At 37.5% G+C, this 12,800-nt stretch overlaps 1 protein-coding gene across 1 annotated transcript; it reads right to left on the bottom strand.

Annotated features, from left to right (window-relative positions):
• Positions 1-2,950: 2,950 nt before the first annotated feature.
• Positions 2,951-3,526, bottom strand: LOC141629134 (uncharacterized). The gene has a single exon (XM_074442184.1). The coding sequence runs from the start codon at positions 3,524-3,526 to the stop codon at positions 2,951-2,953; it is 576 nt and encodes a 191-aa protein (XP_074298285.1).
• Positions 3,527-12,800: the final 9,274 nt, after the last annotated feature.

Here is a 12,800-nt window from a genome sequence, read left to right as displayed (position 1 = left end):
ATTAACTTATTAAAATCACATAATATTACATAAATCAAATCTATGTCAAAGTTAATTATCCTAAACGACTTAAGACTCAAAATTTAGTCTTCAATAAATATTTGACAATAACTCAACTTGATATTTTTATTATTGGTCTTTAAACACTATAATTCATAATAATAAGGAAATAATTCCCAATAAGTCATAAAAATTCGAAAAAATCAAAATCACAATTTTGTATATTCTAGAAAATTCCCAACATTCCAAAATTTTAATAAAAAGTTGCCCTTAGATTATTTTTATTTATTTCACAAATAAATCGTATAAAGCATAATTTTAACTCCTTAATTCTAAATTAAACATAAAATTATGCAATAAATCAAAATTAAAATTTTTAATATTCTATGAAAGTTTCTAGAACCTGGTAAAGACAATTTTTTATGTCCAAAAGTCGAATTTACAATTATGACTATTTAAAGTTGCTATTTATCAATTTTACAATATAAAAATCAATAATCACCCAAATCAAACGGAATTTAACATGCAACTTTATATCTGATGTTCATATCATATAAAACATTGGTAAAAAATTTCATGCCTTAAAACTCATTTTAGCTATTTTTGCAAAAATAGTCACTATTTATGTGATTTTTACATCTAAAAATCATAAATCATGGAAAATAAAACCATTTTATTTTAAAATTTACATACAGTGTGTAAATATTGCATGTGACAACATCCTAAAATTTCATGGGTAGAGACGAAGTCTAACTAATTTTAGTGATTTAAGTGACATTTTATTCAATAAAATGAAATAAAAAAAATACTAAAATCATATTAAAGAGTAATAAAATACCATAAATCATCAAAAATGACCTAAAATCACAAGAATGTTTAACATGCAAGAATTTCAGGGCCTTTATCATAATAAATCATAAAATACAAGTTTTGTATGTTAACATTTTAACTCGGAAAAACTAAACCGATTATGCATGCAACAACTTTTGCTCTGATACCAATTGTAAGATTCATTAATCTCTTATTAGTCATTACTAATAACATAAAAAAAAAACTTAGTTTAGTCATAAACTAATCTAAATCTTATGCATGCAAAACAATTGAATAAAAGAGAAGAAATCTATTATTCTTACAATGGTGGCCGAAATGGATATACTAATTGGACTCCTTCCAAATTAGTCTTCTTAAGTAAAATCCAAATGCTCCAAGTGAAAAACCCTATATCCAATGGTAGGATCTACTCCTTAAGGGATTGTACCAAGGTAATCCCTCTTAATATATAAACTAATTTTGTTACTACAAATTAGTAAATGTTCCTTTAAAATATCTAATATAATTTATTACAACTACTAGTGATGTTATTTTCTCTCTCAAAACAATTTTAGAGAACTAAAATTAATTATGGCATTAGAAATTAATTTACCATAAGGAAAAACAACACTTATGGTCAAGAGTGGATAAGGGGGGCCGGGTAGGTTGAGGGAAGCAAGGCCAATCCTTGCTTATATTTTCACTCAATTGTTCTTCACAAGAAAACATAAAGTGACCAATCCCTAAACCATGCTTAATAGGGTTGTCTCAAGCAACTAAGATAAAAAGCACAATTGTCCCCCACCTATATGAAAAACCGGTTTCCATATGTAAAATAGAATCCATTTTAAGTTTATAATTTTGTCATTTGTAATTTGTGACATATGTGACATGTTACAAGGCATATGATCATGTAATGTATTTTTAACTTATTAAAAATCATTACATAAAATAAATCACATACAATGACTTAATTAATAATACATGATTGCATATACTTAAAATGGACCATTAATTATAATTCACAACACCTTGTAATTATAATACATTATTCATTCTAATTATAATTGTTTCATAAACAATAATAAAAACATCATCTATTTTAAAGGATTAATTAACTTGTATCATAATACAATTAATTAAATTATCAATTAAGAGTGTTACCCTATAGGTATGACCTTAAGGGATCAACTGATCACCACCGTCATACGACAGTAATGTTAAACTCTAGTCAGCCAACCATTTCCGATTAATGTGGATTATTTGATAATAAAATATTACTTTCCCTCGTATATTCTTATCATGAGATTTAAACATGTGATCGCATTATTGTTGAGGACACATACTCCAACATTTCATACCTATCCCTATTCCATTCTGCTTCTAGGATTTGGCTTTCGGGTAGAATGCGCGGAGATGGAATCTATAACTCTACCGGTGGCATTGATATAGAAAGAAGTAGCCCCAGTGGGCGTCCTAACTAAGGTTCGATATCCCTATAATACAAAAGGTATCTTGCTAGGCCAGTCTCAATAGTTGTCGATCATTTTCTTGAGGATCATGACGACATTTTTGTTTGCTGCCTCTACTGCGCCATTAGTTCGAGGTCGATAAGGCGAAGAGTGATAATGCTTTATTTTGTACTTGGCCAACAATTGTTCAGTTTCAGCTTGGAAATGGGACCCGTTATCGCTGATTATCTCATGTGGGCACCCATATCGACAGATGATATTGGTTTGTATGAACTTAGCCACATGTTTGGATGTTAGAGCAGGATAAGATGCTGCTTCTACCCATTTTGTGATGAAATCGATGGCTACCAAAATGAAACAATGACCACCCGCCCTAGCTGGAGTGATCTTCCCGATGATGTCAATTCCCTAAGTAGAAAACGGCCAAGGAGATGTCATTGTGTATAGTAGAGATAGTGGGATGTGTTGTACATTTCCGAAGACCTGGCAATTGTGGCAATGCCTTACCTATTTGATGTAGTCTGTCTCCATTGTTGTCCAATAGTATCCTAGACGTTTGATATTCTTTGCCATCATTGGTCCACTCATATGAGGACCGCAGTCTCCATCATTGACTCTTCCATAACTTTCTTTGCTTTTGAATGATCAAGGCAAAGCAAAATGATGCCTTATGGCATTATCTTGTATAACTCCCCTTGATTCAGGACATATTGAGATGCTAATAAACGAATCGCTCGCTGTCCCCTCTTATCCATATCAGGTGGGTATGCACCGTTGAGCTTGTAATTCAAAATGGCTTGGTACCAAGGCTCCTCCTGATTTTCGTTTTCATCGGTAAGAAAATGTACATAAGCTGGTTCAGACCGTCGCTCTATGCACAGTGGCAATTCTATCATGTTGTCGGGCATGTCGATCAAGGATGCAAGTTTCGCAAGACCGTCTGCAAAGTGATTTTCTACTCGAGGTAGATGCAAGTAGACAACTTGCTCAAAGAATTGAGCCACTTGATCTATCCTGGCTTGATATGGCGCAAGGCTTTCACTCCGGAATTTCAAAGATCCAGTAATTTTATTGATGATTAAAGACGAGTCGCCATAGACTCGGACTCTCTTGATGCCTGAAATAACTGCTGCTTGTAAACCGATGAGGCATGCGTCATATTCTGCCGTATTATTAGTCACCTCGAAGTCGAGTTTGACAGAAACTGGTGTATGCTTGCCTTCACGAAAATGAGCAACACTCATATTCCATACCCTCTTAGATTGGAAGCCCCATCGAAGTAGAGGTCCCGTGATTCTGTATTGGTGTGTAGAATATCTTCATCTGGAAATGACCATGTATCTATTACTTGGGTATCATGAATTGGGTTGTGTGCGAAGAAATCGGCTACTGCTCGTCCTTTAATGAGCATCAGAGTTACATATTTGATATCGAACTCCGAGAGCATCAGGGTCCTTCTTGCCAAACGTCGATTTAAGACGGGTTTTTCGAAAATGTATTTAATAGGGTCCATCTTCGAGTACACCTTGAGGGAATAGCTAAGCATATAATGGCGTAGCTTTTTGGTTGGCCACACAAGAGCGAGGCATGTCTTTTCAAGCGGTGTATACGTAGTCTCATATTCCAAGAACTTCTTGTTAAGGTAGTATATAACTCTTTCTTCTTTCCCGACGGTCTGTGCGACAATAGCCCCCATGGCTGTTTATGTGACTATGAGGTACAGAGATAAAGGTTGTTCTTTCTGCAGTGGCATTAAAACAGATGGCTTGGCCAAGATCTCGTTGATTCTGTCAAATGCCTTTTGACAATCGTCATCCCCTACAGTGTGGTCTGTTTTCTTGAGCTTTTTGAATATGGGTTCGCAGATCACAGTGAGCTTTGAAATGAAGCGACTTATATACCGTACTTTGCGCAGGAAACCTCGAACTTCCTTTTCTGTATGCGGCTGTGGCATCTTGATTAGAGCCCAGATCTTGGATGTATCAATCTCTATTCCCCTCCGACTAACTACATATCCCAACAGGTTGCCGGATGTGACTCCGAATGCGCACTTCTGAGTATTAAGTCTTATGTTGTACTTGCGTAATCTGAGAAAGAACTTGCGAAGGTTGGCGATGTGACCTTGTCTATCCTTGGATTTGATGATCATGTCATCTACATATACTTCTACTTCTTTTTGCATCATGTCATGCAACAGGCTAGTCGCGGTGCGTTGATATGTTGCTCCAGTATTGATTAATCCGAATGGCATAACAGTGTAGCAATAGGTACCCCACTGAGTGACGAATGCCGTTTTATGCATATCTTCTTCAGCCATTTTGATATGATTATATCCTGCATATCTATCCATGAAATAAAGGAGTGCGTGATCTGCTGTATTATCTAGTAGTATATCGATGTGCGGGAGTGGGAAATTGTCCTTCGGACTGACCTTGTTCAGATCTCTGAAATCAACACAAACCCGGATTCGCCCTTCCTTTTTGGGTACGGGGACTATGTTAGCAACCCAAGCTGAGTACTCAGAAATTTTGATGAAACCGGTTTTGAACTGCTTATCCACTTACTCCTTAGCCTTGAGAGCCCATTCCATTCTCATTCGGCGAAGCTTCTACTTTATGGATTTGAAACCTGGCTTGATTGGGATTCGATGTTCGGCGATATCTCTATCTATCCCTGGCATATACTTGTAGGACCAAGCAAAAATGTCTTTGAATTCGTGAAGAATGTCGATGAAGCGAGTTCTTTCATTTGGGTCTATGGTTGTGCCTATCCTAAGTTCTTGGGGTTCTAAATCTGCCCCTACGTTGATAGGTTACATGTTCTCTATAACAGGTGCCTCTTTCCCCTCCTCTAGTATTTTTTTAATTATGTAGGGAGGTAGTTCGATTGAGTCTGGGTCAGGATCATCCTCAGTATCATCATAAACAGAATTGCAATTACGATAACACGAAGAGTAAGCAGAATCAGATTTATTCATACAATCGTTTGAAAACAGCTGAAAGAACGAAGCCATCTATGCGGTTGTCAGTGACGGCAAAGGAACAGTTGCTAGGGCATTCCCCAAGCTACTATTACTAGACGATGCTAAGCTAGGAGAAATTATAGGGTAGGGGGAGTGACAATAGGAGGAGACACTCAAACGACTTCTCTAAATTTAGACTCAGTTTTCGACTCCGGCTCAGACTTAGACTCGAACTCGTCACCTTCTGGTTCTCCTTTGAACATCTCTTGTGACACCCCGCGAAAACGGAGAAAATATAACTTATAAATTCAAGCGGAAAATAGGGAATTTTTGAAACTTTTAAAATTTAAAGCGCGGTTTTATAAAAATACCAAACACAAACAAAGAATGCGGAAATAAAGTTTAAATTATACAAATGTGATAATCAAGGTGAGGGAAAATATATCCCTCGAATGACAAAAACAATAAAAGGTAAATCTAAGCAATCCTAATAAACCAACTACTAGGCCAAAGTGCTCGCTAGCTCACACATGTCTTCACCCCCATAAATGCACCAACTAATACCTGTCATTCATGTAAACATGAACGCCACAGTCAGTGGGGAGTAACTCAAGGTTCTCCCAGCCACAAAATGTCAAAACGAACATAACAAGGAACTAAAGCAGGTAAGTCATATAAGACACATACAAAAGATAAGAATATCAAGTTTAAATGTAAACATGACAAATAATTGAGATAGAACAAGATAGGCCAACATTATCATAATAAAGATTCAACTGTTCACGGGAGACTATTAAATAATATGAAAGACAAGAATACGGTCATTTATGCAAAAGTACGCATTTCAAGAAATTACAACATAGATATGAGATTAGAATCCGAATCATGTGAAGCAGTTAAGTAAGGGATCAACCAATGCAAATTACAAGAATAGAAACCGTAGCCATTATTTGGAAAACCACTTAGCAAACATTGCACGGGACGTGGCTACTAATGTCACATTCATACTTATGGCTTGCATCTCACCATAAGAACGGATGGGAACATCAATCCCGGCGATCATATCGCAACTAGAGGGCTTATAGCTCACCTCTAGTATCCGATAGGACCAAGACAAATAACACAAGGCATCACTCTTACCTTGAAAGACAAATACCAATAACTATAACCAAGCAAGACCTTTACTACTCATATATCAATATATAATTCCCCCGGTAGGACGACAATGGTACTCCCAAGACTCAGTCCTAGTCTAAATCTGCCAGACTCTCGGGACAAAGATATCTGATTTCCGATTCGACATGCGGCGAACAGTCCGCATCCAAGACTCAAGACAGATCGAAATCGAGAACCCACAATCGGCAGGACAGTCCGAAAGAGGCGGAAAATATGAGCTAAACCCACAATCGGCAGGACAGTCCGAAAGAGGCGTAAAGATAAGTCAAGCAATACGGTATAGCATAAAGGCATTATCAAGAATACGACTCAACCAAGCGATACGAATCAACTTGGAAAGAGACTACTACCTGTACTGAACCGATGATAATCCAAGTGAGACATTTCATGCCAAATCATAATCATGAATAGGAATAAGTAACCCATTTCTTCATTATTTGTCACTTGAATAAAAATGTAAACAAACGGAAATGAACCATTTATAATAAGCAAAATAAGAATTCAATTATAAATGACTCAAATGTAAGATAAACCATTTACTACTCACAAGGCATGAATAATTAAATCGGACTCATATTGAAATGGAAACATGTCATTACATATACAAATGAGATAAGTAATAAATGTATTGCACAATTATAAATCATGTGAGAAGAATATCAAAATGAGCGATATTTAACGAATTAAGTCATATAAGGTAGGAGACGGGATTTAAATAATTCAAATAACTCGAACTAGGCGTCAAAAGCACCCATAACTCAATACTAGTAACCAATTACCCTCTCAATTTCAATATCAATATCGTTAAAGGTTCAAAGAACCGTGCTCTAACACTTAGAGTGAAACTCTAAACTAGTCACCCGCTAACCAAGGACAAAGGGAACGACAACAATAACACAATACCACAATATTCTGGCATTAATTCCAGGAACATATACTCCACTATCAGTTAGCAAATTCACCAAAGCTTGCCATATTTTCTAATCATTGCACTTGTATATTACCTCACAACCATGAGTACTTGCTTATATACGCATCCGTAATGCTCTTACAATGAACACAAACTCCACATTGAAAATAGACCTCGACAATTATACCAAACTCTACCGCAATCCAACACGTCAATTCAAAACCCATCTCACACTAACAAAACGGTACAGCAAAACCCAACCCAACGCCTCAAATATCCAAACTGTTACTCCCCACTACAAAAGCCCGAACTCACCCGACATCCAGATTCCGGAGTCCCAAGCAAGAAAATCAAGCTCAACTAATTTACAGACCAGAAGTACGAGATTGACAGGTCGCAAATAAACGCGATAAACAAAATCAACCTATTTCACGCAGCTGCAAGGTGCAACTCAATGTAACAGTCCCAAAAATGTCCCGATTTCCGTCTTTAAAACAGTCCAGTGACAACTCCTATAATCTCCATGGAACCGTGCCAACCGAATTCAAACGCCCCATTTCAGCAACATTTTGAGACGGAAAAATTTAAAATACAAAAGAGAAAAACATAAAGGTTCAAACTTTATCAAACAAGGGCATAAAAACACCATAAAAACGACACAAAAGACGAAAATTTCGACATTTGTCGAGTAACCTATCACCGTTACCTGTTTTTGGTCTCTGAAAGTCCTAGAAATCGCCCAAGGATGATCTTAAACCCAAAAACAGAAGAAATTAACCCAAAATCCGAATCCTTTGTAAGACGTCCGAATTGAAATAGGACGAAAGCTTGGCTCTCTCTTACATATAAATAAGGAGGACGAGGAGAGGAAGCTATTGGTGTAAAAATTAGTGAAAATGGTTGAGGAATGAAGTCGGGATCTGAGTTTGAAGGAGACGGTTTCAATGGAGTTGTGGTCTGTTTGTGTTTGCATTTGCAGGTGCACGCTGTTGTTGCTGCTGATTTACAAAATGAAAGGGGAAAAGAAGGGGGGTGGGGACGGGTAATAAAACAATAATAATAATAATAATAATAATAATAATAATAATAATAATAATAATAATAATAATAATAATAATAATAATAATAATAATAATAATAATAATAATAATAATAATAATAATAATAATAATAATAATAATAATAATAATAATAATAATAATAATAATAATAATAATAATAATAATAATAATAATAATAATAATAATAATAATAATAATAATAATAATATATTTTAAGTTAGAGATAAGGTGAGTGTGAGTGTGTAGTAGGAAACGGATTAGTTCGAATGAATTAGCCTCAAAATGAAAATGTGACGATCTTATGCTAGACGGAATAATGTTTCGAGTCTATATTAACTTAAGACGGAAACTAATATTATTACTGTCACTATTATTGCTGTCCGACTAAAATACGTATTTTTATATTAATTAAGTTTTAGAATATTCTTTTTTATAAAATTCGTGCTTAAAATGAATTAATTAAATTAAATAATTTAAAAATATAAAATAATGCAATTGAACGGTTAAATAAATTATAAATGTCAAAATGAGAATTTTGCGGGTGTTACATCTCTCCTTCTCCCATTGTGAGCTTGAATAGCCTTCCTTGGTTATTGGTCCATTTGATTGATTTTCTCCACCCTCTCTCCTAATTGGCTGGATCTGCATCCGTGATGAGCGTTGCAGGGTTGAAATGGTCATCCCGTAGTATCATGGTTATAATCTCGTCTTGGCCTACCTTGACAAATCGATTTTCCCCGAACAAAAGGCTAAAAACTTGTTCGTCGAGACAAGGTGTCAGACAAGTTTTGATGGTAGGAACCGTTTTGGGAATGAAGTAGAAATCATGGAACACTTCGATTCCAGCTAGTTTGTTGCCTTTGAACGTCAAAGGTTCAGGAAACCCATGGAAAGATTCATGGTCTCCTTCCCTGATGAAGTACCCATTTAGCGTTGGGTGATATGGCCGCATTTTGATCCCTTGATGTTTGCGATCGTGAACTTAAGCGAGCATTTCGAAGGCTTCTGCTTTCATAAGCTTGTATCCCAATCCAAATGGTATCTTCTGGGAGTTACCCACTTTAAAAGGCGGGAAGGTGTTGTTTCAGATAGGGATTAGTGGCATTCCTGGGAAGTATCCCTGGGATTTGAGTATGTGGTTGACCACCAAGTTAGAATATGGGTTGAACTGTAGAGGAGGCAATTCACTTTCTACAAGATTGATGATCTCGAATCCTCCTAACTCGTGCACTGGATCTGACACGACTTGATTATTGGATATTTTCTCGATTACTGCCTTGATAGGTGACGAAGTGATTGTCACTACTCGACCATCTAAAGGGATCTTGATCTTTTGATGAAGAGTGGATGTCACAGCTTTGGAAGCGTGAATCCATGGCCTCCCTAGACGTATGTTAAAAGATGCCTTGATGTCTACTATCTGGAAATTAACATTTATTTCAACTGGCCCAGTGGCTATAGTAAGATTGATAAGGCCTACCACTTTGTGCCGCGTCCTATCGTATGCGCGAACACCTTGATTAGTCGGGGTCGAATTCGACTCTTTCATGCCTAGCTTGTAAGCTGTTTTCAGTGGTATGATATTGACTGCGGAGCCATCATCCACTAGTGTCATGGGTACTTCCTTTTTAAGAAATGTCATAGTGATGTACAAGGCTAGATTGTGAGTGACATCGAAAGGTGGTAAATCTTCATCTGCGAAAGTAATTGGTTTACTTAGCTTGATTGAGTCCCGGAGGACTACATTGACCACATCGTCAGGAGTAGAGTCATGCGCTTCATTGAGTTTAGCCAATGCTTGCAGTAAAGCTTGGCGATGTGCAAATGAACTACCACTATTTGCCAGACTGAAAGATTAGCCTTTGTCTTCTGCAGTTGCTTCATCAGGTGATCAGTGACTGAATCCTCATTGTTATTTGTTGGAGATGTGACATTCCCATTGGTAGCTGAATTGTTTGCTAAAAGAATGTTCTTTGAGGTAAACATCTTCGTCATCGTCTGTCCAAACGCCATTGATAGTGTTGAGCTGTTTCAAGCGCAGAAATTCGGCTTCCATACTGATAATCCGCGGGACCAAATTGTCAACTACTGTGATGTTGTCTTGCATTATATATTCGTAGGATAGAGTAACGGCCATTTTCATGGCTTCTCGAGTTGAGACGTGGGCATTCGCAGGGATGGCAAGACATCTTCCAATTCAGCAACTTGTCTACTTACATTTTTAGCACATGTGACAAAATCCGTAATAGTTGGTGTGATGGTAGAGTAGGTTTCTCCGTGGTCAACCATATTGATCTCGTCTTTGACTGGAGAGATAAGGTGTGAACAATCCAAGGTGGATTCCTCGCCCGAGATCATCAGAAGTCCAAGAGGATTCTTTGGGTTGTTAGGCTTACTCACGGGAGCGATAGGTAAGCGTCCATCTTCGATCATGTCTTGGATAGTATGCTTCAACCTATAACAGTCTATTGTGTTGTGTCTTTAACCCTATGACCCTCACAATAAGCGTTGTCATCCCAGAATTTAGACTTCTTTTCTGGGTCGGGTGTAGGTCCTATTGGTTGGATTCTACCCTGTTTCATTAACCTTTTCAGCGCATTCGTATATATGTCACGAATATCGGTGAACTTTCTTGGTGTATTGTTTCTCTTGGATGATTCGACAAGGTTTACATCGTCGGTCTTGCTAGTGGAACGACTTCCGGCTATCGTTGAATCTTAATATCCGCGTCCCACAGTTTTGGACAAGAGTCCTTTTCGAATATCGTCTGCAATCCTTGTACCTAGCACCATTAAATATTTGAAATATTTGATGTTTTGGTACCTCAAGTGATTTGCATAGATAGGCGTTAGATTTTCCACAAATTTCTCCACAAGAGTGGCCTCGTCTGCACGCTCAACAAGTTGGGTGCTAGTCTTTCTCCACCTACTTAGGAATTCGGTGAAACCTTCTTTTTCGTTTTGGGTAAGAACCTCTAGAGTGCGTATGTTGAGTTGAATCTCGGCATTGTCTTCATATTGTTTGGTGAACTCGATCAAAGCATCATCCCAATAGATATTTTCTTATGATCTAGAGAATAGAACCATTGTTTTGGAATGGTGTCGAGAGATGAAGGAAAGATCCTTAAGAACATATCTGGCTTTATGCCTTTGATAGACATGTAATATTTGAAAGCATGAATGTGGTTTAGAGGGTTTTTGTGCCCCTTGAACTTCGGGATGTCAGTCATGTTGAAGTTGGTTGGCAGTTGAGCATTTACTGCTTCATACTTTCCGCTGTTTTCTCTGTAGATGTCATCTCCCTTGAGGTACATTAGTTTCTCTTCCAGGTACTGAAGGACCTTTTCTGCTTCAGTAAGGATAGGTGGAGAATCATTTTCAGGCTTTCCAAAGGGTGAAGGAATTTCGTATAAAGGGATGTCAGAAATAAGACCCTTCGTAGGAGGAAATCTGGCTTCCACGGCTACTATGCGGCCTTCGTTTGTTTGGAGACAAGCGTAGGCGACATTTTGACTGGCTTAGAGCCGGAGAAGTGTAGCCAAAACTTGATTATTACCATTACCCTCGAGCTAATCCTGGACGCTTCCTTGGCTTTCGTTAGTTCCAACCATCTTGGACTGAAGATAAGAACCGACGACAAATCAAGACACAATCGACTACATCGCACAATTACTCGAACAAAACAAGAAAAGACTCGTGGAAGGACTCAAAAGGGAAAGGACGCGTGTGTTCCTTGTGTCGTGCGAGTTTTGAAAATCTTTGTTTTGAAATGTTATCCTAGACAATCGTTGTGTGTGATTGTAGGAGTGTCGACTTTGAAATGATTTTGAAAATGGTTGATTTTTTGAAATTTTGACAGAGTTTGGACTTAATTTTATTGACTTCGACCTTTTTAGGCTGTTTAAAAAGATTTTAATTTTTATATTTTGAAGAAAGGGTTAACGTCAATCGTTATCCATCTTTGGGCACAAATAGGAATTTGCGCCATCCAGACGGGGCAATTGGTCGAATTGGTTTGTTTAAGCCTAGGAAGGCTGGCTAAAACGACCTAAGAGCCGAGTAATGAAAACTGATAACTGTCTAATATAAACTATTCCCTAACCTTGTTCAAGTTTCACCCTAGGTAACACTATACTTAGTGTAAGTGTATCATCCCCAGCGGAGTCGCCATACTGTGGACACAGCCACCCGCGCGTTGGTTTTGAGACGGCGGTACTTCTCCCATGGAACTCCGGCGGGAGCCAAAGCACATCATGGGCCATTACCGATTTGTACGGTATTGAAACCGGAGAAAGGTTTGACAAGCCTGCATATGTGGAGTCGCCACCAATTTTTATGGAAAATTAGAACCGTTCGAATACTTTGCGTCATGTCAAGACACAAAGTAGTGACATGAACATTAAGAAATTC

This window comes from Silene latifolia, chromosome Y (genome assembly GCF_048544455.1).
Source record: "Silene latifolia isolate original U9 population chromosome Y, ASM4854445v1, whole genome shotgun sequence".
NCBI classification, from domain to species: domain Eukaryota; kingdom Viridiplantae; phylum Streptophyta; class Magnoliopsida; order Caryophyllales; family Caryophyllaceae; genus Silene; species Silene latifolia.
Note: the sequence above shows the minus strand (reverse complement) of the source record. Positions and strands in the feature narration are given on the sequence as shown.

Excerpts from the sequence above, each read along its gene's own strand:
- LOC141629134 (XM_074442184.1), bottom strand. The coding sequence starts at position 3,526 with ATGAGTGTTGCTCATTTTCGTGAAGGCAAGCATACACCAGTTTCTGTC.